This window comes from Actinia tenebrosa, unplaced genomic scaffold (assembly GCF_029948245.1).
Source record: "Actinia tenebrosa isolate PJP-AT-01 unplaced genomic scaffold, QUT_ActTen_1.0 PGA_scaffold2__45_contigs__length_23673736, whole genome shotgun sequence".
Lineage (NCBI taxonomy): Eukaryota > Metazoa > Cnidaria > Anthozoa > Actiniaria > Actiniidae > Actinia > Actinia tenebrosa.
Genome location: NW_028292579.1, coordinates 16137440 through 16159367, shown reverse-complemented (window position 1 = coordinate 16159367; position 21928 = coordinate 16137440). Strand labels below are relative to the sequence as shown.

Here is a 21928-nt window from a genome sequence, read left to right as displayed (position 1 = left end):
TTAGCCACGCCCACAGCACTACAGGATCCACTTGGCATGTGGTTGGACACGCCCCTCCATCCACTTGACATGTGGATTGGACACGCCCCTCTCTCTTTGTTGACAGCTTAATTGATTTGTACTTAGCCAAATATTCATCACATTCTCGGTTTTGGAGGCCTTTTTTAACAGAGGTTGCTAGCTTGATCGGAGGGTTGGTAAATCATTGATTTAGTATATCGCGTTTTACTTCATATTTGGTACAGAAATGTGATCACCCCAAAAGTTTTACTTTAATAAATAATAACAAGCTTTGCCATATATAACGCTTCTATCCGTTTTAAAAATCATTAAAAAAATTTGTAGACAGATATTATAGAGCGTTTTCACTCACGTGAGAAGACAGCCATAAACGATAGAAACTTTCCGCACAGTATCATTGCATAAAAATAGAGTTCAATTCCCGGAGGATAGAAAATCTGATGTATTGTTTTGGTACCCCATAATAGGCCGCTGTGACGTCACGTGAAAACGCTCTATAGTTACATATTATATCCATTTCAGCGCTTCATTGACATGTAAATATAATAGACAAAGAAAAGTATTCCTTGTAGATTCGAATAGGGTAAAACATTGGTCTATCAGTTAACCACTCGACAACGTTACGATAGACCCCTTGCATTGATTCCCTAGAGGAATTGTTCTGGGGGACAAAAGAAAGGCCGTCTTTTCTTATGCAAAAAAAAAAAAAAAAATCCATTGTTTTGTTCCCCAGAACAATTCCTCTAGGGGCTCAGTAAGGGGTCCATAGAATCTACAGGACTTATTTCTATATATCTACGTTTTTCCTCTAGACTAAAGGGCTCTATTTCATGTCAAACTATTTGTTAAAAGCGCAGCGTATCGTTGCACTGTGTTACACTTTCCTGCACTGTTTCACACTTTTTTGCACTGCATTGCAACAACACTGCTCTAAGCCAATCAAAATTTAATATTTTTTTCACGTATTTTATTACATGTCCAAACTATTGGTTATGAACGCAGCGTATTGATGGACGAGGTGAGATTTATTACCAAATAACTGTGATCAGTTTCGTGCGAGAAAAAATGAAACTGCTGGTGCCAAACGAGGGCGTGTCACTTTACACGTGGAGGCGATCGATCATCACTGATTGTGGCAGTTAATATTTCATTCAACACTTCTTTTGTTATTCCTTTTGCTCCAACGAAAGACTAATAACCTATATTCGCGGGCCAAATCGTCAGTATTATAGAGGCTTTGCACCATCACGTAATGGCAGCCATGACAGGAGGCAGGAACATTTGATTTTGGTCTAATCTGATTTACATGAGAAAGAATTCAAAACACTCTATTGTTATGCCTCCTGTCATGGTTGCCATCATGTGATGGTGCAAAGCCTCTATGACACTTACATTCCCTTTTTATTTTTATAACTTGTTGTATTCAACACACCAACACAGTCCCTAGTCATAATCACTAGTTACTATCACTTCATCTTTTGCTAGATCTTTTGCTATAGAACCCTTGCATGTGACGTCAAAGCAGCTATAAGTCTCGGGGTCACAGAATTCCCAATTCTCTTGGGATTAAAATCCTTTATGATACTAATATGTTCAAGTTTTTTCCCCCAACGTAGGGATTTAGTGCAAGGGGTCTATTTTTGGATTTTAATCGGCTGACAAAAGTCTTTGAATATCATTATTTGTTCTAAGATGGTGGTCAAACACTGAACAATAAAGATAAATTTGATTTTTGATTAAATATTCTCTCACCTGATGTAAAGAGAGATGGTTAAGAGCTGCAATATGTTAGGTTAGCGTGGACACTAAATGAGCTAAATATATTGATATCCGCTCATTTTCTTATGATAATGATTATGTTGGTCTTTAGGCAAGTTATAAATGTTTCAGTGCATTTCCACCGAGACATAAGCGACACATCACTCTTACGATTATGTTTGTGATTATGATGATGATGATTATGTCACTAGTGGGTACGAAGCTTAAACAAGTTGAATTACCTATTATCTCTACGATAAAAGCAATTTTAAAACAGTTTTGGGGCGTGTTATCTACTTCTCTCACAGCTCACAGGTACTTGTAAAACCTCTAGTGCGTAAACTCGTTGACACAACATTTCCACGTTAAAAATCCATTTATTGCAACCGGCCATAAACATGTTTACGCCCCTAAACTGTTTTTAATTGGTTTTATCGTAGAGCGGATAATAGGTTCAAATTTTTAACTTGTGACTAGGAATGCATTGCACGTGGTTTATTTGTCGTGACGTCACATTGTAATCAGTACAAAGAAAGCGTAGAATCCATCAGGTTTTCAGTTGCAAGTTATCTTCGTTAGAGTAAGCAAGCTGACCAAACACTGTGAGGAACTGGAAACGGAACGCGAAAAGTCTTGAAAATGTTTTCAAAATCTGAAGCTTTTTTTCTTGTGATGGTCGTCATGATGGCGATGGTGTTTGCTGACGCTGCAAAACACGGGTCTGAACGGCGAGGTGGTGGAAGTAAGTATTATATCCTCCGCTTTCAATATTTTGATGTCTTGTCATAACGCCAGATACAGTTAGGTCCCTAATAACCCCCCTTGTACTAATTCCCATGCAATCTGGAGGACAAAACAAAAGAATTCCCTTTCCTTGAAGATTGAAACCTTTTTTCTTTCTTTTTCTTTTCCTTTTTTTCTTTTCCTTTTCTTTGTTTGTTTGTTTGTTTGGTTTTTTTTTTTTTCGTTTTTGTTTTTGTTTTGTTTTTGCTAATATTTTTTATTTCTTTGACCCTTAGGAAGGGATTTAGTGGGACTAGCTATCCCTTTGAATTCAAAACATTCATATTTCTGGGATCTTTTAACAGCTTTATTGGCCTTCAAACTTCTCAATGAACAGAATAATTAACAAACATACTAAAGAAAAGAAAAAAGAAAGGAAAAAATAATACAAAAAAGAATTAAGGACCAAGGCGGTGGGCGCGCAATGGGACCTAGAGTCCCATCCCCGCCGGTCAGCTCTAAACTGGCTTTTTTAAACCCAGATCTCTTTGAAAACCCCAATCAGATGTTACGAATACACGGAAAACAACTGTCAGGTGACAGAAAATAGAACAATTTCTCCTCCACCTCCCTCCGCCCCTCCGACTGAAATAACGACTGGTCCCTAAGAGGTACCTAAGTCATGTCCAGTTGGGCTAGAGAACTAATGGTTTTTATCCCTAAAAGGTACCAATTATCTATGACTTAAGTGATAAAAGTCAGATAATGAACCGAAAATAAATATTCTAAATTATTACAACTGCCATTCTGACTGTCATCATATAATCTCAGGTATCTTATTGCCTCAAAACACACTAAGAGGTAATTGCTTACTCTCTGGTAGCACTTTTAGATATGTGACACCCTAACAGGTACTGGCTTACTCTCTGGTAGCACTTTTAGGTTAGTGACACCCTAACAGGTACTGGCTTACTCTCTGGTAGCACTTTTAGGTTAGTGACACCCTAAGAGGTACTGGCTTACTCTCTGGTAGTACTTTTAGATTTTCGACACCCTAAGAGGTACTGGTTTACTCTCTGGTAGCACTTTTAGATTTGTGGCACCCTAAGAGGTACTGGCTTACTCTCTGGTAGCACTTTTAGATTTGTGACACCCTAAGAGGTACTGGCTTACTCTCTGGTAGCACTTTTAGATTTTCGACACCCTAAGAGGTACTGGCTTACTCTCTGGTAGCACTTTTAGATTTTCGACACCCTAAGAGGTACTGGCTTACTCTCTGGTAGCACTTTTAGATTTTCGACACCCTAAGAGGTACTGGCTTACTCTCTGGTAGCACTTTTAGATTTGTGACACCCTAAGAGGTACTTGCTTACTCTCTGGTAGCACTTTTAGATTTGTGACACCCTAAGAGGTACGACGAGCATCCCTTGCCTTCTCCAATCGGAGTCCCCCCACCTGGGGTTGATGACATCAGTATTGGTACTGGAGTGTTGATCGACTTGTTTGTAATTGTTTTTTGGTCATGACATTATGAAAAGCAGCAACCAGTTTTTGATTATTTTTCTGATTTACTTTCAGTGAGCAAGCCTGCTACAGTAATAGTATGCCAAGTCACTAACCAACCGTACGAGGGCATTTTTCGTCACCGCCGATGCTTAGTAGACAACCCGAACATTGGAAACAAAAACACGGTCTGCGAGACGCATACTGACCCTTATCGAAGCCATTTAGAGTTGGATAGAGTAGTTAAGAATACTAATTGTGCGCCTGGACACATCTGCTGTGAGGGTTACACAATGGAACAAAAACCGGAAAGATTACCAATTCTTAATAATCCTAACCACTGACAAACCAGAGTCGGACGGCTGTTGTAAAGCAACGACAATCTTTCTGTGCTGATAAGTCAGAATAAAGTGTTAGCATAACTTGTTGTTAATATAGCCGTTGGTTCGACTCCATGAACATTACTATTACTCTTCCCAGTGGAAAGAGGCAGTTGTGATCTTTTATCGCCTTCATAGCGTCTCTTATGTGCATTTCAAATCGACCACGTGATGCCAATGCTGTACCACGTGTACAGTTTTTTTTTACACCACGTGACGGAAAGTCAAACTTTTAAGAGTAGTAGCGATGTTATTTATTCCCTTACAGTGCAACTAATGTCACCGGGGCCACTTAGGCTGCGTTCATTATGTATACCGCAGGGGGGGGGGGGGGGCAGAGGAAATTTCAAAAATACTCGAAAATTTTAAGATCCCCCCACTTAATGTCAAAAAAAGTTGTACCCCCCCCCCCCCCCTCCCACCTACATACCTAAATACAATCACTTCTTTGTCCTGATACCTACACATTTCTATGCAAGCCATTGTGATGACTGGTAGCGAAAGCTTGCTATGACTGTCTTTCTGATCGCGATACATACTGAACTGGAAGAGGAATATCGGTTTCCATTTCCTCCTCGACTCGCTGTCGACTAGTGCCACTACCTCATCATCGTCTTCACTATCACCGTCTGACTTTCATAATCACAATCATTTTCGTCTTCATCTTCGTCATCATCGTCATAATCATACACTCCTGAATCAATATCAGCATCCTAGACAATGATCTCAAGCAAAGACGTCAAAGGCTGGTTAACGTTGACAAAATCTCTGGTGTAAAGAGTGGATGTGAGGAGGAGCACCAGTACATAACTTCCTGTATCAGAAAGCTACAAGAACAATTGAAGAGCCTCCACACAATACAGTAATGATTTAACCAATTCCCATCGTACACTATCTCGATCTAGACTGAGTAGATCTCTAAGCTCCAGTGAAAACGCTCGCTTAAAGCGTAGAAAGAAAGAAAACAACAGAAAGGCCAAAAGGCAGCCACAGAAAAGGTTGGAAAAGAGGGCAAGAGAAATACTTGAAAGTGTTATCAAAGATGAAGACGAGAGAAAAAAATTGATTACCCACATTTCCAGTGGAGAGATAGTACTCGTTCCAAGTCAACTTCAGATGTCCTAAAAGAAAGATATCAATATGCAAGCATTGCAACTCCTCAAGCCCAAATTTTAGGGATTTGGCGTTGTTTTGTGATGAAGCTCTCCAACATGTTGAGTTTGTAATACATGGACTTGAAGGAAAGTCTAATCCCACTATTGATGATGACGATGATGATGATGACAATGATGATAATGATGATGACAATAGTGATAAAATTGAAGAAGATGATGATGATCAAGATTACAATGTTATTTAAATAGTGGTGTACAATTATCCTGTTCATTAAATTTCTTGTTGAGTGTTATATGTTAGTTAATAGTCATTTGTTGTTGACAGAAAAATTAGCATCCCCCCTACCATTACAAAAAATAATTTAACATCCCCCCTTGAACACCTGAAAAATTTTATGACCCCCCCCCCCAAATTTCCTCTGCCCCCCCCCCCCCCCCCCCCTGCAGTATACATAATGAACGCAGCCTTAGACGGTTAGACAAGAGAACCAATTAAAATGTAGAATGGAAATAATGCATCCCAACTTTGGGTAGTGAAGACATTGGGTAGTAGATCCATCCGCCCTCAAAACCTGAGTAGTTGTCCTTGTTAAATGGGATGTTTAATGGTAATTTCCCGGGGGGGGGATTTTATTGAAATTCGGGGGGGAATTAGATTCCATTTTCTTTTGTCCATACAGAGGCATAAACTGACCGAGTGTAACCTGGCACTAGTATCCTTGCCGACGGCTAAACAACAACAAGCATTCAATATATTGAGCATTGAATTTCTGTCCTGAAAAGTTTCTACTTTCGATGTCCGATTTTTATTCAAATGAATAACTAGATAAAAGCAGTGCTCGAGAAAGCTAACATGTCGGTACAGAAGCGCCAGAGCTTCGAAGAACGAACAGAATTGGACGATCGTTTGACGAGCAAACATATTCGAACGCTTCTTCACCTTCAGGATGTGCATGGGGAAGCTGAACGACTGAAAAATCGTGTGGCTTATCTGGAGATCTGTGAGATCAAGGCTGAAAAATGCGACTTACTAGAGAAAGAACTAGAGTATCTTAAGGTAATGGTTGCGGTTTGATAAAGCTATGCTTTATTAACATGAAAATGTTTTTCTGTTTTCGGCTGTCCTTTTGCTTTCTAAAGCGATTGTAGACTGCTCTTATATATTTTAATAATAAACTGCTTGTCGAGCTCCAAGTACAGAGAGAAGAAGAAGAGAGAGAAGCAACTTTCTTGTAGAACAAGCTTGTACATGCCGCTTTGTGCATTCGTTATTTTAGATGCGGGAAGAGAGGAAATAACATGGACTATCAAATGAACAACCCTCTTTCTCTAAGAAAATCATAAAGATGTTACTTGGCAGAACTTTCCGGTCTCTATCTAAAAATGTTTTTTATTTCTCCTATGGAAAAGGATTTAGATTAGGTCACCTCCCTCAGGACATTTCAAAAACCACAATTCAGCATATACCCTGTTTCCAACCCTGGGAACCCTGTGGAAATTCTAGCCCCATATAGTGCACATCCCCACCTACTCCATCTGGGCCCGCGCCGGTTGCACGAAGGGTTGCTAGCACTATACAATGGATATGTCCTAAACCAGTAGATAAGTGGGTGCTGTTATCTAATACAAATTTATCCACTGGATAAGATTCATCCTTCGGATAACTATCCACCCTTCGTACAACTGGGCCCAGGATGTCTAATTCTGGAACTAAACAGACCTTTTTACTTTGGCTGTAATGTTTTTCTATTGTGTGTGGAGTAAATTGGAAATTCCTAGGGGTTGGGATGTCAGAGGAAAAACAAAATTACGAGGTGTGTATGAAAGAAAATTGGAAATTCCAGAGGGGTGGGAGACTTATTTTTCACAATTTTCTGGAGCCACACATTTCAGACCACACGTTTTCTAGGAAAGCACAGATGGTGTGCACGGCTAATGTATCACCTCTCACCAAAGCAACTGATCAGGTTTGAGTTCCTGACAGGCTTGGTGTCAGTTCTTTCCTGTGCTTTGAGGTTTTTACTTTAGGTTCTCCTGTTTTCCCCCCTCCGTAAAAATTGACTCCTAAATTCCAATTTGATCTTAAGTGATATTATTGATAGGGTTAACCTCATATATCTCCTTTCACACTATAATGCAAAAAATTGGTTATATTTATTATATCATTCTTCTTGGAATAAGACTCTTTTTTTGGAGTTGTATTCATGTTCATTTGCAATCTCATTCACAACTATTAAACAAAGAAATGATACTCTAGAGAATGACACAATTTGAAATTGGAAAACATTGCACCCAAGTAAAGAGAACTATTGACAACATGATACTTATAAACCATGCAGTATAGTTGATTAACTTCATGACTGTGACTGGGATTAGTGCAGCTTTGGAAGTGTCTTTCATCAGACAGGTATAAATACACACAGTCTGCTTAGTCATCATACATAACATTCCTGAGTAGTTAATAAGATATTTTAAGGTATAAAGATAAAAGAATTAGTTTTTACATTTCATGCTAGATAGAATAAAATAATAATGATTAATTTATAATAATTAATCTGTTATTATTCACTACTGACAGAAAATAAAACTTTTGTTTATTTATCAAGTTTACATTTTTATATATAATTTCTATAGAACATGTATGTTCTTGGCATATTAGCATTTTTATCCCAGGGTGGGGGGGGTACTCCACCAGAATTTGGGTAGGAGTGTTCCGCTGGGATTCTGAAAGGGGTACCCTGTTTATGATAAAAAAAACTCAAATTTATGGACCCTGTTTATGACATAAGATATAATTTATTGCACTGAGTTCCTGTTTCAATTATTATGTCATCTTGTGTATCGTTTTTTTTTTTACAACCATAATAACCAGTTTCGGTCAATATGAAAGTAGAAACCCTGAATATGACAGGAAACTCAGGAAGAACTTGGAACTTGAGTGAAATTGCATACCCTGTTTATATGACAAGAAGCTTAAAAAACATATTACCCTGTTCAGCGGATCATCCCCGTATAGTCCATATATGGGAGTACCCCCCCCCCCCCCCAGATTTTTATTAGCTAGAGACCTCATGTATACTATTAATAGTCCCATAACACCAAGAATAAAGAATTAAGTCATCATCAGCATTATCACATAAGTTAGAGGATGGTATGTCAATGACAAGTACTTTGTTTGACAAAAGAGTAAAGCTCTCTTTGTTTTCATCAGAAGGATAACCTATATCAACACACAGTACTCTTTCAGTAGCTGTATAATCCCTTCATTCTTGGCAACTAAAATACCTGCATAACATGTCTTTTGTCGGTATCAGTATTTGTTCCCTTACTTTTACAGGAAAACTCATTTTTTGTCAGCCTTATCTCGACTGAGATTGTAGAACTGATGTTTTTGAACTACAATTAAAAGACCTTTTGCAAATTCAGTTGAGAATGTTTCCAAGTCAAGGTTAGACTTGATTAAATACAGTACAAGTATGAATACATCCAGTCCAACCTTGGCTTGAAGTCATTGTTTCGTTGTCACTCGTGTGAATTTGCAAAAGGTCTGTAATGACTATGAAGCCTCCATCTACTTCAACGACATTATATTACCATTTAATGCTAAATGTTTTAGCAAATATCATAGTGAAGACAAATTATCAACTAAGTTGTTTTATCTTTTTCTGTAGGGTGAACTACTTAAGTGCAAAAATACCCATGCTACAGCCGAAGAATTCAAAACAAGACTTGAACAAATGCAGAAAGACAGTCTGGCAAGGATTGACAGGAGCAATAGGGAATTAACTTATAAACATGAGCAAGAGGTTGGTTTATATTTCTTTAAGTTGGGAACCTTTCTAGAAATAGAACATATAGCCAATGCAAAGCAGGGTTGTGCTTGACACAAGACTGGTTAAAGCATCTAGAAGTATCACTTTACAGTGTGTTCAACCACTTGACTAAACCTCTTGAATTTTGAATAACAATGAAACAACTGCCATGCTGGTTGATCTAACAAGAGAAGCTAATAAGGAATGCTTTGTTATTGTCAACCAACCTATTATTCATATGCTTTATACCTATTGCTAGGTGGGATACAAGCTAGAGTCCAACCACATCAGTCTGTCACCTTACAACATTTTGTCAGAATAAACCAAGAGTTTGCTGGTTCCCATTTATACACTTTAAGCTCTTTACCAGGGGGTTGTTTGAAGGTGTGAACAAACCCACAACCCTCCCCCCCTTCTTTACAAAATTAAAAGTAAAAGTGGCATAGAACTAATCCACTGTTTTCCTATTTTGGATCACATGTCATTCCCTAGAGAAATATTTCTTTGTTTAATGGTTTTACATTAGAAGGCGCATGAATATGGATGCAACTCAAATAAACAGTTTTAAAGAGGTCCGTAATGCAAATTGACTGCACTTGCAGATTGATCGAATAAAAAGGCACATGAATGGGTGCAACTCAAACAAAGAATTTCTTTCTCGAGAGAATAACACGTGATTTGAAGAAAAACATAGACTAGGTCCATTGAACACCTAGAGTCAAAAATTTCGATCAGTAGACAGTCAAATATTCTTTTGTATCATTTGTGGACTGAGTTCATTAAAGTGATGCACATTTTCCCTACAGATGATGCGCTTAGTTTCTGAGAAACTTGAAGAAGCAAACAACTGGGCCATGGAAAAAGAAAAGGTACCAATTATCTTTCGTTGTAAGAAGTTGAATTTTCTTTGTGCAACCATGTTGAGGTAATTTCCCCAACTCTCAATAGCTTGTTGAAAAGATAAAGGAATTAGAAAAAGAAAATGGAGGTTTGAACATGAAGCTAGAAGACCTAGAAACAAGAATGCAACACACAGAGGTTCGTATACACTAGAAAGTTTAATTTAAAAGATTACAGTGTTATTGAAACTCTATATATAGTATAATTCTCTATACGTATAATTCCAGCAAAACAGTGCAAGCAGCCAGTTCTCAAATGTAATGCATCAGTTCTCATTAGTTTTGAGACCTTGGCTAACCAGTTCTAAAGAACTGACCCATACCATTTGAGAACTGGCCTCTCGAGCTGGTAGGTTAGAGCTAATGGAAAGCGCCCTATAAGTATGAACGTTTATTTCTGGGGCTGAAGCACATCAACTCAAAATCTTTGATCCGCGTAGAACGTAGAAAGATTGGATATAAAATAAATCTTGTGTACTGTATGAATGTTTATGAATTGACAATCGAAAATATCCCCAAAGAGTGACAAAATAAGCCTAGAGATTTATGTTGTCTAATAGTGTGCGGTTCGTAAGTGAGTGTGGAAAGTCCCTTGTCAATATTTGGACAGCTTTATTAAGCACTTGAATCGCTTTGTAAACAAGTTGTAATGAAGAAAGTTTGGCAACTTTTCATTAGTATCCCGTACCTTGATCCTTGTCATTAGTTTTAGTCTAGTGTTTTCTACAGACAATACATTTAAATCGTGAGTTGCATGAAGTATGAAGGAAGAAACGAAACGAGGAAAAGAAAGAAAGAAAAAGGAGTAAAGAAGGAGGGAATTTTTTGCGACAAAAAGGAAATAAGAAATAAAGAAAAAGGCGAAAGTACGAGAGAAAGTAAAAAAGGAGGAGTTAGAAGAAATAGAGAAAGAAAAATAAAAGAGATGGTATAAATGAATAAACAAATAATACGAAATAAAGGGTGTAGGAAGAAAGGAAGGAAGGAAGAAAAAGATAAAAAAGAGATAAAAAGCAGAAGAAAGGAATTGAATATAAAACCGATAGAAATGGAGCGCAATAACTGCATGATAATGAAAAAGGAAAGAAAACTAAATATAATGACAAATAATTTTTTTTTTTTTTTCAAAGGTGTTCAATTCTAAGTTAGAAGACACTCACTGCACTCTAGAATCCATCAAGAAAGAAAATTCCGATCTCCAAGAGGCAAAAGTAACTTTACAAAAAGGGATTCGTGAACTGACTTGTGAGAACGACTCTCTCCGAAAGTCTTTAGACGCATTAAAAACGAAGGTCAAAGTGCTTGAAGTACAGTTGAGACAAGAACAAGAAACGCGGGAAAAACCCATTGAACCTAAACCCGAACAGCCACCACCGCACTTAACACTCGAACTCAAGCAACTTAAAGACCATATTTCCGAACTAGAAAAAACTATTGTTGGATTGAAAGAAGAGAACGCAGAGAAAGATCAAGTAATAGACTCGCTGGAGTTCAGTCTTCAAGACTCTTCACAAGCTCTAAAGAGTCTTTATAAGGAGAGAGATTTGTTGAAAAATAGAATAGCTGTTCTTCTGGGTGAAATAGAAGCACTAAGGTTCCAAACACCTGAAAGAAAGCAGACTTTCTCAGAGTTCATTCAGCTTAAAAGGGACTTTAGTTCGCTACGTGATGAACATGAAAAGTTGCTGAAGAAAAGAGGCTCAAAGCCGAACATTTTGCCTTGCTTGACTGCAGATTCCAAAACTGTTGCAAGAACATTTAGTGGTAATAGTTGGAAGAGTAAAGCAAGTAATAATTCGTAGTTTTGTAGGGGGAAAAAAAAAAGATTTTTACGAAGGAAAGTATTCAAGAAAGTTTTGAGCGAATTTCAATTCCCTGCCCTTGGAAAAGTGGCGTGGCAAGTGGCTTAGAACTTGAAAGATTGTCAATCCTATTCAACAGACAAGAATGATTTTTGCAATAGCAAATTGGTGTAGTAGACCGTTTGCAGCCTTAAAAGGCCCTGCCTAAACGAGGAAACAGTGGAATTGAGTTATGGTATATCATAGTTATAGCTGCGAAAAAAAACCCATCAATTTAGTCGGTCGCAGAACGTTTTCTTGATATACAGACAAACGTGCAGACAAAATTTGGGAACTCCATATCGTGAACTTTCGCTGATTGCATTCGCGGCCATAGTACATTTTTGGCTTGGTATGCAAGATGCAATAGCTGTATACGGGATTTTCCCCTGTGACTTGGTTTGAATCAAAAGTCTAAGAAAACCATTTTCTGGCTCAGTTTAGAGGTTTTTTCCTTCAATGATTCTCAATAGCACTAGAACTGTAATGTCATGGAAACTTTCAGTCAAGAATTAGTTTTAGGGGATTGTCTCCCGGTTCAACAGCCTATCCCAATCTGGAGGCATTAATACTAACTTACTAATAAATCACTCATGATTGTAAGCAGCACGGCTGCTAATAGCGCCTTAATATGCAGCCCGTAAAGTCCTCCACTGCAATGTAAAGCGCATTGAAACAATGTGAAAATGCGCTATATAAGAACCCCATTATTACTATTATTATTTATAAGTTCTGTCAAGAGTATTTTTAAATGTAGTTTTATGATAAAAAATGTATCAGCAATAAACACGGATTCATATCAAAATTGATTTGCCTCACTTTAATTGCAATAGATTCTTAGAACTGTCGCGTCTAGGAACTCAAGTGTCTCAAGTCAAGACCCTGACAAACGGTGCAACTGTTGTGTTATGTTTTCTCTCGTTTGAACACTTCCTGTAAGGTTGATATGGCGTGATGTTCTGCGACTTCTTTGTACCACTTGGCATAATTGGGTTGGATTCCTTAAGCTACGGACACCGGTGCCATGTCACACAACGCAATTTGTTGCACGTAATGTTACTGAAGTGGAAAACCATCCTATTTCAGCAAGATTGCCTGAAATATTGCGCACAATATGTAGCACCGCCTTTAATCATTGCAGGAAAGTTGCTACGTGTGGCATCTTTCGAAAAAAAGGCAACTTTGTAGTAAAAAAGAAGGTCAGTTCTTAGGCGCCTCAACACTTGAGTGTATTTTACAGTGCTCTCTCTTACAATTTATTTCGCAATTCTCTTGTAGCACAGTACTGCGGTAGTGAGAGAAAACAAAAACAAATTAGATCCGTGCATTCCTGTGCCCCCATTTCAAACCACGTGTTATTCTCTTGAGTATCGTTTTTTGTTCTCCTAATAACTATTGAGGAGAAATTTTGTATGTATCTTAGGATGTTAAATCACTAATAAATCCCGTTTCTTAAGTGAAAGGCATGTTGCCTGAAATCACAAATTTCTCTTGCACGTTAAATTAGGTCTGAGTTGCAAAGTAGAATACGAAAGAGAAATTTCAACCAGACGTTCTATATTCGTTCACTAAGTTGCCTGTATCATGCACAGAGGCCTAATACAGCTGAAGAAGCTGTTTCACAGAAAAGAATGATTTCGTTTAACTCGTCTAAGAGGATCTTCTCCCTTAAGGTGTTCTCTACATAATAGAGAGTTTAAGATAAGACCGCTACGGTAGACTACTACGGTTGAACGCGTCTGGTGAATACTGGATCGAGCATACCGTATACGGTTCAGTGGTCGCAAAAAATGATATATTTTGATTCGCAACCGAGTGCTATCCGAGTGTTGGCTAGCAGAAATGTCGTTTGAAGATATAAGAAATGCAATCGTCATTGCCTTTGCTGATGGTATTTTGAGAGAGGATGAGTTCTTGATTTTATATGAAGAATATAAACCCTCTAATCCTTCTTATCCATTCTGGAAATACGACTCCTTTTGCTTGGATGACTTGAGTTCTAGCGAGTGCGAATCTAACTTCAGAGTCGCAAAAGAGGATATACCAGTGTTAGGGAACCATCTGCAGCTACCTGTACGCTTCGTTTGTTCTCAAGGGACTGTCTGCAGTGGATTAGAGGGCTTGTGCATGCTGCTAAAGAGATTGGCCTACCCTGGTCGGTATTACGATATGATTCCTACGTTCGCTCGTCCAATACCCGAGATAAGCATGATAACAAACACTGTGCTTGACTGGATTTATGAAACTCATGGTTTCCGTTTATCCTCCTGGAATCAACCTTTTCTCTCCAGAGCATCTCTTCAACGATATTCAGAAGCCATATTAAGAAAAGGCGCTCCTCTAACGAATTGTTTTGGCTTCATTGATGGGACTGTCCGTCCAATATGCAGACCCGGCTTACACCAAAACGTAGTATACAACGGACACAAACGAGTTCACGCGCTAAAGTTTCAAGCATTAGCACTTCCAAATGGTTTGATAGCCAATCTTTACGGTCCAGTGGAAGGGTGCCGACATGATGCAGGGACGTTAAGAGACTCGGGACTCTTGGGAACCCTTGAAAGAATAGCTTTTAACCCAGCAGGGAACGTTCTCTGTGTATACGGTGACCAAGCCTACCCGCTCCGCCCCAACTTGATGTGTCCCTATCGCGTTGGAGATGTTCCTGTTCTAACACCTGATATGAGGTCTTTCAATGAAGCTATGAGCTCAGTCCGAGTCTCCGTGGAGTGGTTGTTTCGCGATGTCTCGAACTACTTCAAGTTCATTGACTATAAGAAAAACTTAAAGATAGGATTAAGTGCAGTAGGAAAGCAGTACGTAGTAAGTGCATTGTTCAGAAACATGCTCACTTGTTTGTATGGTAATACAACCTCTGAGTCATTTCAAGTTGAGCCTCCAACATTAGCTGACTATTTAGCATAAAGCGCATAATATCCTGTTGGAAATATTGCAACGCTCTTCTGTTTGTTTGTTGTTGTTTTTAATAGAATAAAGTAGGTCATTACACCCCTGAAATAGATCTTATTTAATTTGATACATTTTAGTATACCCCAATTGAAATTCCATCGGTTACATCTATTTTCTTGGGTTTATTAAGCCTTCTGGTAATACATCTTCATAATTACATTAATAATTGTTATATTATAATAATAGTTACTATAACCTGGTCCAATTGACTATTAAGCCTGGTTCACACGAGCAACGCAAGTGCGAACGCAAACGCAAGAAAATGGAAAGGTTTCCATTCTTTCATTTTTAACGTGTGAACCGTACCGGTGAAAACGCAAACGCAATACTACAACGCAAGCCAGTCCTTTCGTTTGTTTGTGTATTTGCGTTGCTCGGGTAAACCAGGTTTTACACTTTGATCAGTAATAAATATTTACAAATGCTTAAAATTATTCAATATATATTCACAATAATATTATTTCTATAAGTTGAATAATGCAGTTTTGAATAAATAGCTTACATACGTAACACACGCATCTTGGTTTCTCATACTTTAGTTTTGTTTTGTGACTGATATACTGTACGATATCGATAAAAGCATTTCTAATAGAACAAAAACACTAGCTAGTGGAAAGTATTATTAAAGTGCGTTTCACATTACATTAAGTAATGTAATTTAACATACAAATCCAAACAAGAACCGAGTGGTTTAAAAGGCAAAAACTTATTTTGCTAGTCTTTTGACAATGTCAGCCATAAGTCGCATCTGTTGCTGTTTCAATTTGTAATGTTCCTTTTGCTGTTCTGCTTGAAGACGCATTTCTTCTCTGCGTAATTCAAGATCTTGCTTTCGCAGAGCGGTTTCTACTTCTGTTTTTTCAGCCAAGTACTGCAGTGCTTCTGACCCTCCTTTTCTTGTTTTACGTCTTTTGGTCAACGCCTGCTCTACTTGGCCGTTCCCCTCTGAACCCGAATCACCACCTTCACTACCACTCTTTCTTGTTTTAGACCATGTTTCCATTGCATTGTTCCTAATGAATATGGCATTTTGTCTCTTTTTTTCCTGATTTTTTTCATCCCTTGCAACTTGGATCAGCGGAGATTTCATTTTTTCGACTATTTCTTCCAATATCATCTCATTTTCTGTTTGGTCATCAGGAGCAATGCCACTTGCAGACTCTTCATTCCTGCTTTTTTTCTTGAAGTCTGCCAACAATTTGTTGAAACGTTCCCTCACACTGCGTTGATCTCTAGGTTGACTTGAGAAATGAGCATAGCAGTTGATCCGTTCTGCTACTTCTGTCCACCTAAGACCTGCTTCTTTAGTCCCAGCTTTGTAGGCAAAAGGCTCGAGGGATACTATTTGTTGTAGAAGAAGTCTATCTCGTTCCTCTGTCCATCTAAATGTTCCACTGTAAATGAAATAAAAAAAGAAATAATTTTTTTTTCATGCCCTAAACATAATTGAATACCAAGTTATAATAAGCGAATGATTAAGTGCAAATATATTGTACCCATGAAATAGAGAAAGGGCTTCCATTACATCTGTGTAATAGTTTGCTGACAAAATCGCAAATTTAATTTAGTGCAATTTTTTTTACTGAACAAAGACTAGCGAGAACTAATTAGTGCAATTTCTTAAAAAGTGTCTCACGCATATAAGGAAAATACTCTAGCAAAGCACCTCTCTCAATATATTGCTCATAATTGATTAGTGCCAAGAAAGACAAAACTTTATTGAGCCGCAAATACAAAATTTCCTGCATAGAATGATAAAATTAGGAACAGAAAGAACGACACAAGAAGGAAATGAAAAAGTTTATCAACATAAGTTTTTTTTCCAGTGAGGTGTCGCAAGTGCATGGTTGGTTTATTCCATGTTAGATGCAAATTAGTTGTTGTTAGTCCAGCAAAATATTTCATGGTTTTAAACTAATTGCATTCAAACAACAATAATGATGACAATAATAATAATAATAGTAATAACTATAATAACAATAACAATAATAATAGTACATTATTTTCCTACTTCGTTTCCTAAGTGTCGTGGGATTGAAAGTACAAATATAAAAATATTTTAGAGCGAACGCTTGTTGCAATTAAAATAAGGTGATGTGACAATCAACCTCAACTAAGAAAAACATTTTAATGGACTTTATTCTCTCTCTGCATTAACTCTTGTGAAAGAATTACAAAGTAGTTTTGATTGTTTTTACTTACTTATTGCGAAGAGAACCGGTGACATCCGACTCCACACGTGGAACATTGCATGGACTTGTGGAACTAAAAAATTGCGATATTACAGCGTGTTAAATTGTAGCAAGCTATACAATACATTCTCATAAATTTAACCTGATATACGTACGCATTTGCCAAAAACTCATGATAAACACTCACCAGTTTTCATTTTCTGCATTCGGCGAAGCCATGGCTGAAATAGGAAGCCAAAATGATACCGGATTCACGGCCAGCCACTGCATGCATGAATTTTCATCCATGCGCATTGAAACTCGTCCCAGATCACGAACCGCGTTCAACCGTAGTAGTCTACCGTAGCTGCCCTATCTTAAACTCCCTAATATCAAAATAACTGCAGGTTCTGCCCGTTTTTAGGCTATGAAATAAACAGTTTGCGTTATGCATGTCACACTACTTGTGAATTTGATTATGCACCATGACGCAGCAAGATACCCCAATGTTCTCAGTCAGAATCTCCAATTAATTTTCTTACCTTTCTACCATCCTTTGTCATTATGTCATTTAATGTAGAAATTGCGCAATAGTACCCAGAAGTCTTCACAACACTACCCAAGAGTCCTTTGCGGGTATGTGATATAGAGATCCAAATTCGTGCAGTAAATGTTCTTGTCAGCAAACTTTGCCAGGAAAGATAAGAAAGCATAGTTGAAGATTTAAATTAAGATGGATTAAAAAAAAAAAAAAAAGAAAAATCATATGTGGATAAGATGGGGTTCGAACTAACCGAGAGAAATAAAAAAAAATCGATTCTACTTTGCCATACCCCCGAGACATCCGCAGAGCTGAGGCGGCGTATGGACTTCGGACCTGACGGCGATTAAATCCTTCTGCCCTTGGGTGTGCGAATTACGCAAGAAAATGTTCTAGCCAAAGCATCAGGGGAGAGACCAGCCGGCCCCCAGACCATATCGGCTAATCCCTTGCATCTCTGCCACGCACGGAATCGGTTTAAAAAATACTGTTAAAAAGTTTAGTCTATTCGGTGCATTGTTTTCACGGCTATTGTTATGCTGATTGACCTGAACCCTTGGTCCAGTGGATAAATCGTTGTCGTTCAAGATACTGAGTCAAGGTCGTCTGAGGAGGGTTAGCACTTGGATGGGTGACCTAAATATTATACCTACTCACGCATTTGCTCATTTTTTCCCTTTTTTCTTTTTTGATTTTTAAAATAATAGAAAATGAAAAAGTGAAAGTTTTCTATTTTTGAGTAACTTATCCCTATCTACCCAAATCCGTCAAATTAAGATCTAGCTTAAGCAGATAAAAATCCCTGGGGGAAAAGTAAACTGCAGCTAATTTAGTCCTTTTCATATAGAAGGCTAAATGACAGGCAGCCGATCAAGAATTTCAAAACACTCTGTAAATGGCCGGCAGTTCCATTTATTTTCAAAAACCCGGCTCAATCCATACGATAACACAAAGGATCATAGAGAGCATCAAAAGGTTTGTTAGAGTTTTAAGTTTAGTTTGTTATCGTCTGCCTATGATTTTATTACAGAACGTAAAAAGGAACAGTTGCGGGATACCTGTGGTGTGCCTAAGCAGCCACTCACCAGCTAGTACTAGTAGTAACGCCTGCTAGAAACCATCTTTTTGGACTCACTGAACGAGTTCTTCCGAATTTTCCCACCTTTTCTACGTGAAAAGTTCCATGTTGGGCCTTACTTTAGCTATAGCAGCTGGCTCCAGCGCCGCTACAGCTTCTTCCTTTGCTAAACTTGCCATGTCACCAGAGATTCTTCGTCGTTTCGTGTGTCATGACATTCTTCTTTCTCTAGCTGTCAGCTCTCAGCAACCAAACCTTTGCTCTTGGGTAAGCATATATATACAAGTGAATTTAAACTGGGATTTAAAGAAGGAATCTTAAACACCATCTAAAAAAGGTTTTCAACTTATACTAACCTTTCGTACGTTAGGTCTTCATTGAAGTAAAAAAGTCAAGTTAAGTTTAAGTTTTCCTCAAAAACTCAAAAAAAACCCCAGCTTTTTGACAATATAACTTAATATTATTCTAAATGGTTTTATTTTTAGATGGTTATCTCGTGTAGAGTGTTGTCGTTTGTTCTCGTGTTCATATTCAACGCGTTAATGTGGACGCTGTTTGTCAAGTCTCTTAGGAAGTGTTCATCAACAGCAGTAGCAACAGTCACTAACACAGGATCAAACCTTGTTTGCACGGTAAGACATGGCAATTCTTTTTCATAAAATGATATGCTACAGTATTTTTATTCACTATGAAACGCACTTTTTTCAACCTGCATGAAAACACTTGCCCTCCCCTCCACCAATGAAATCCAGGGAAATCAAACTGTGTATTAATTATGAGGATCAGTCTTGTCAGAAATTACCAGATGGGGAGGAGGAGCTAATGAACATGGTATTTGAAGGGTGAATGGATGTGGTCATGAAAAATTGTACTACTAAGAGTGAAATAACAAAAGGCACGGTGGCCATGTTGGATGATTTTATTAAATTCATCCAAGATGGTGACATAATGTGCAAACTAAGAATGTCACTCTTTTATATTCATGTGGAAACCATAAAACCTTACAAAACATTGTTTTCAACACATGAAAGTCTTAAAAGTATCTAAAAATCTTTTCCTGCATCAAAACTTAGGAGTGCCATTATTTTTTTGACCTCGTTTTTTAGTGGGCCACCAAAAAAGGAACTCCTTGAAATCCAGTTTTACCATAGCCTGCATAGCCTGCATAGCCAGGCGTTCCTTGTGGGTTTTGGGGAGGCCCACTTGCATTATCCCTTTACTTTATGGCCAGTCCATTTTTAAAAACTGCCATTCCTCCCTCAGGTCGATAGACCAGGGAAACCCAAGATAAAGTTATCGACAATAGATCTATCCCGAATTCACTTGATGGGTCATAAAACAAATGCTTCAAGTCGAGGTTGAACTTGATGAATAAAAGAATCAAGTTCAGTCTCGACTTCAAACCATTGTTTCGTGGTCAGTCAAGTGAATTCGGGATAGGTCTATTTTTATCCAACCTATATGTTGGAAACATAAAGAGCTGATCACAATATGCTAGCATGGTTGGAATAATGAAATTCACAGTTTTTGTTTGACATTCCAGGCAATCTTAGGTGTTACATTTTTTGAAGAAAGCCAGTCATTGAGATGGTGGATTGGAGCATCATTGATCTTAATGGGACTCATATTAATACATCACAGTAGCAAAACAAATAATATTCTAGATAATACAGATCAAGAACTATCAAACAAGGACAAAAAAGAATAGTACATTTTCAAATAAACTTAGGCCCCGTCCACACTATGCAGGATAAATTTGAATCCGAATTTTTATTTATTCGGTTCCATTTCAAAAATTCATTTCTGGTGAAGAATTGTTCCGGATTTGCCCGGACTAGTGTGGACGGTAGGCCTAACCGAATAAATAAAAATTCAGATTCAAATTTATCCGGCATAGTATGGACGGGGCCTTAAATTTCAAGACAAATTCTTAGAATTGTTAGGTAAGCATGGATTCTATGAATTTTGAACAAAACTTAGATTATTATAAGGGACTTCTTATCCTGTCATGGATCTCTGTCTTGTGGCCGCCATGTTTATATTCTTGGTGCATGCCAAAGCCTTGACAGTGATTCTCATTTACATACATACATAGTTTATTCAAATCGCAAATAAATTATTGACAAATAGTAAAATACAAGTAAGAGCAGAGGCTAGCAAAAAGCAATACAAATAAGACAACAAAGCACAATAATAGGCGACTTGAAAGGAAGTTATGAGGTTATCCCTATGTGAAAACTCCCAAGAAAAACAACAAAACATGACAAAAATGCATTATAAAGAAAGACCCTAAGCAGCGTAATTAGCGAAAAATGCTCTATAAATGAAGTATAAGTATATGAATATGTACTAAATAAAGGAGAGACAAGCTCTCCGCCACCCTGAGCCCCACCCCCGCACGCGCACCCACCAGACAGATTATGAAGTCTGTCCGCCTGGTGAGCGCACGCGCGAGAAACCCAGAGCAACAGAGAACCTGTCTCCTCCTTAATCTAGACTCTACTAAAAAATATACTAATCGATGTGTACTGCAATATGTAAACATTAAACACCTAAGTGAGACTTCAATTTCTGCTTAAATGATCTAAACCCATCGGTTTCAACAATGTCTTTAGGTAGATCGTTCCACATATTAACAACTCTGACGAAAAAGGAGTATTTGTAGCAGTTAACTCTGGCTGCTTTAACATAAAGTTTGTAGGAATGATTAGCTCTGGTAGACGTAACTTTCGTAAATTCAAAAAAGTCACGGAAATTTAGAATACCTAAACCGAAAACTATTTTGTAACATTCAACTAGAGTTAGGTAGTCCCTGCGGGTTGAGAGAGTAGGCCACTTCAATATTTTACATCTTTCTTCGTATGTCATTTCCCCTCTAGTTTGTCGAAGTGCTAGTCTGGAAGCTCTTCTTTGTACTTTTTCCAATGCAGTTATGTCTTTCACCAGGTGTGGACACCAAACGGGTGACGCATATTCAAGGATTGGTCTTACAAGCGCGATATATAGCATCGAAAAGACTGTGGTATTGGCGGTGCCAACAGTTCGTAAAATAGTCCCTAGGACTTTGTTAGCTTTATTTACAGTGATGCCAATGTGTTCACTCCAGGATAGATTAT

At 38.0% G+C, this 21928-nt stretch overlaps 5 protein-coding genes across 5 annotated transcripts; 4 read left to right on the top strand and 1 right to left on the bottom strand.

Moving 5' to 3' along the window:
* The first annotated feature begins 2298 nt into the window (after positions 1-2298).
* Positions 2299-4427, top strand: LOC116298761 (uncharacterized). The gene is made up of 2 exons (XM_031707305.2): positions 2299-2521; positions 4081-4427. Exons 1-2 carry the CDS (start codon positions 2419-2421, stop codon positions 4347-4349), a joined length of 372 nt encoding a protein of 123 aa, XP_031563165.1. The 5' UTR covers positions 2299-2418; the 3' UTR covers positions 4350-4427.
* A 1806-nt stretch (positions 4428-6233) lies between these two features.
* On the top strand, positions 6234-12857 carry LOC116298767 (uncharacterized). Its single transcript, XM_031707313.2, has 5 exons — positions 6234-6557; positions 9172-9306; positions 10119-10181; positions 10261-10350; positions 11342-12857. The coding sequence occupies exons 1-5, from the start codon at positions 6354-6356 to the stop codon at positions 12011-12013; spliced, it is 1164 nt and encodes a 387-aa protein (XP_031563173.2). The 5' UTR covers positions 6234-6353; the 3' UTR covers positions 12014-12857.
* Positions 12858-13894: 1037 nt separating this feature from the next.
* On the top strand, positions 13895-15070 carry LOC148909417 (uncharacterized). Its single transcript, XM_089033860.1, has one exon. The coding sequence runs from the start codon at positions 13895-13897 to the stop codon at positions 14975-14977; it is 1083 nt and encodes a 360-aa protein (XP_088889986.1). The 3' UTR covers positions 14978-15070.
* Positions 15071-15170: 100 nt separating this feature from the next.
* On the bottom strand, positions 15171-17575 carry LOC148909416 (uncharacterized). The gene is made up of 3 exons (XM_089033861.1): positions 17402-17575; positions 17225-17287; positions 15171-16416 (listed from the first exon to the last, which is right to left on the bottom strand). The coding sequence occupies exons 1-3, from the start codon at positions 17506-17508 to the stop codon at positions 15729-15731; spliced, it is 858 nt and encodes a 285-aa protein (XP_088889987.1). The 5' UTR covers positions 17509-17575; the 3' UTR covers positions 15171-15728.
* A 1272-nt stretch (positions 17576-18847) lies between these two features.
* On the top strand, positions 18848-21380 carry LOC116298764 (uncharacterized). Its single transcript, XM_031707309.2, has 3 exons — positions 18848-19079; positions 19298-19444; positions 20356-21380. Exons 1-3 carry the CDS (start codon positions 18918-18920, stop codon positions 20518-20520), a joined length of 474 nt encoding a protein of 157 aa, XP_031563169.1. The 5' UTR covers positions 18848-18917; the 3' UTR covers positions 20521-21380.
* Positions 21381-21928: the final 548 nt, after the last annotated feature.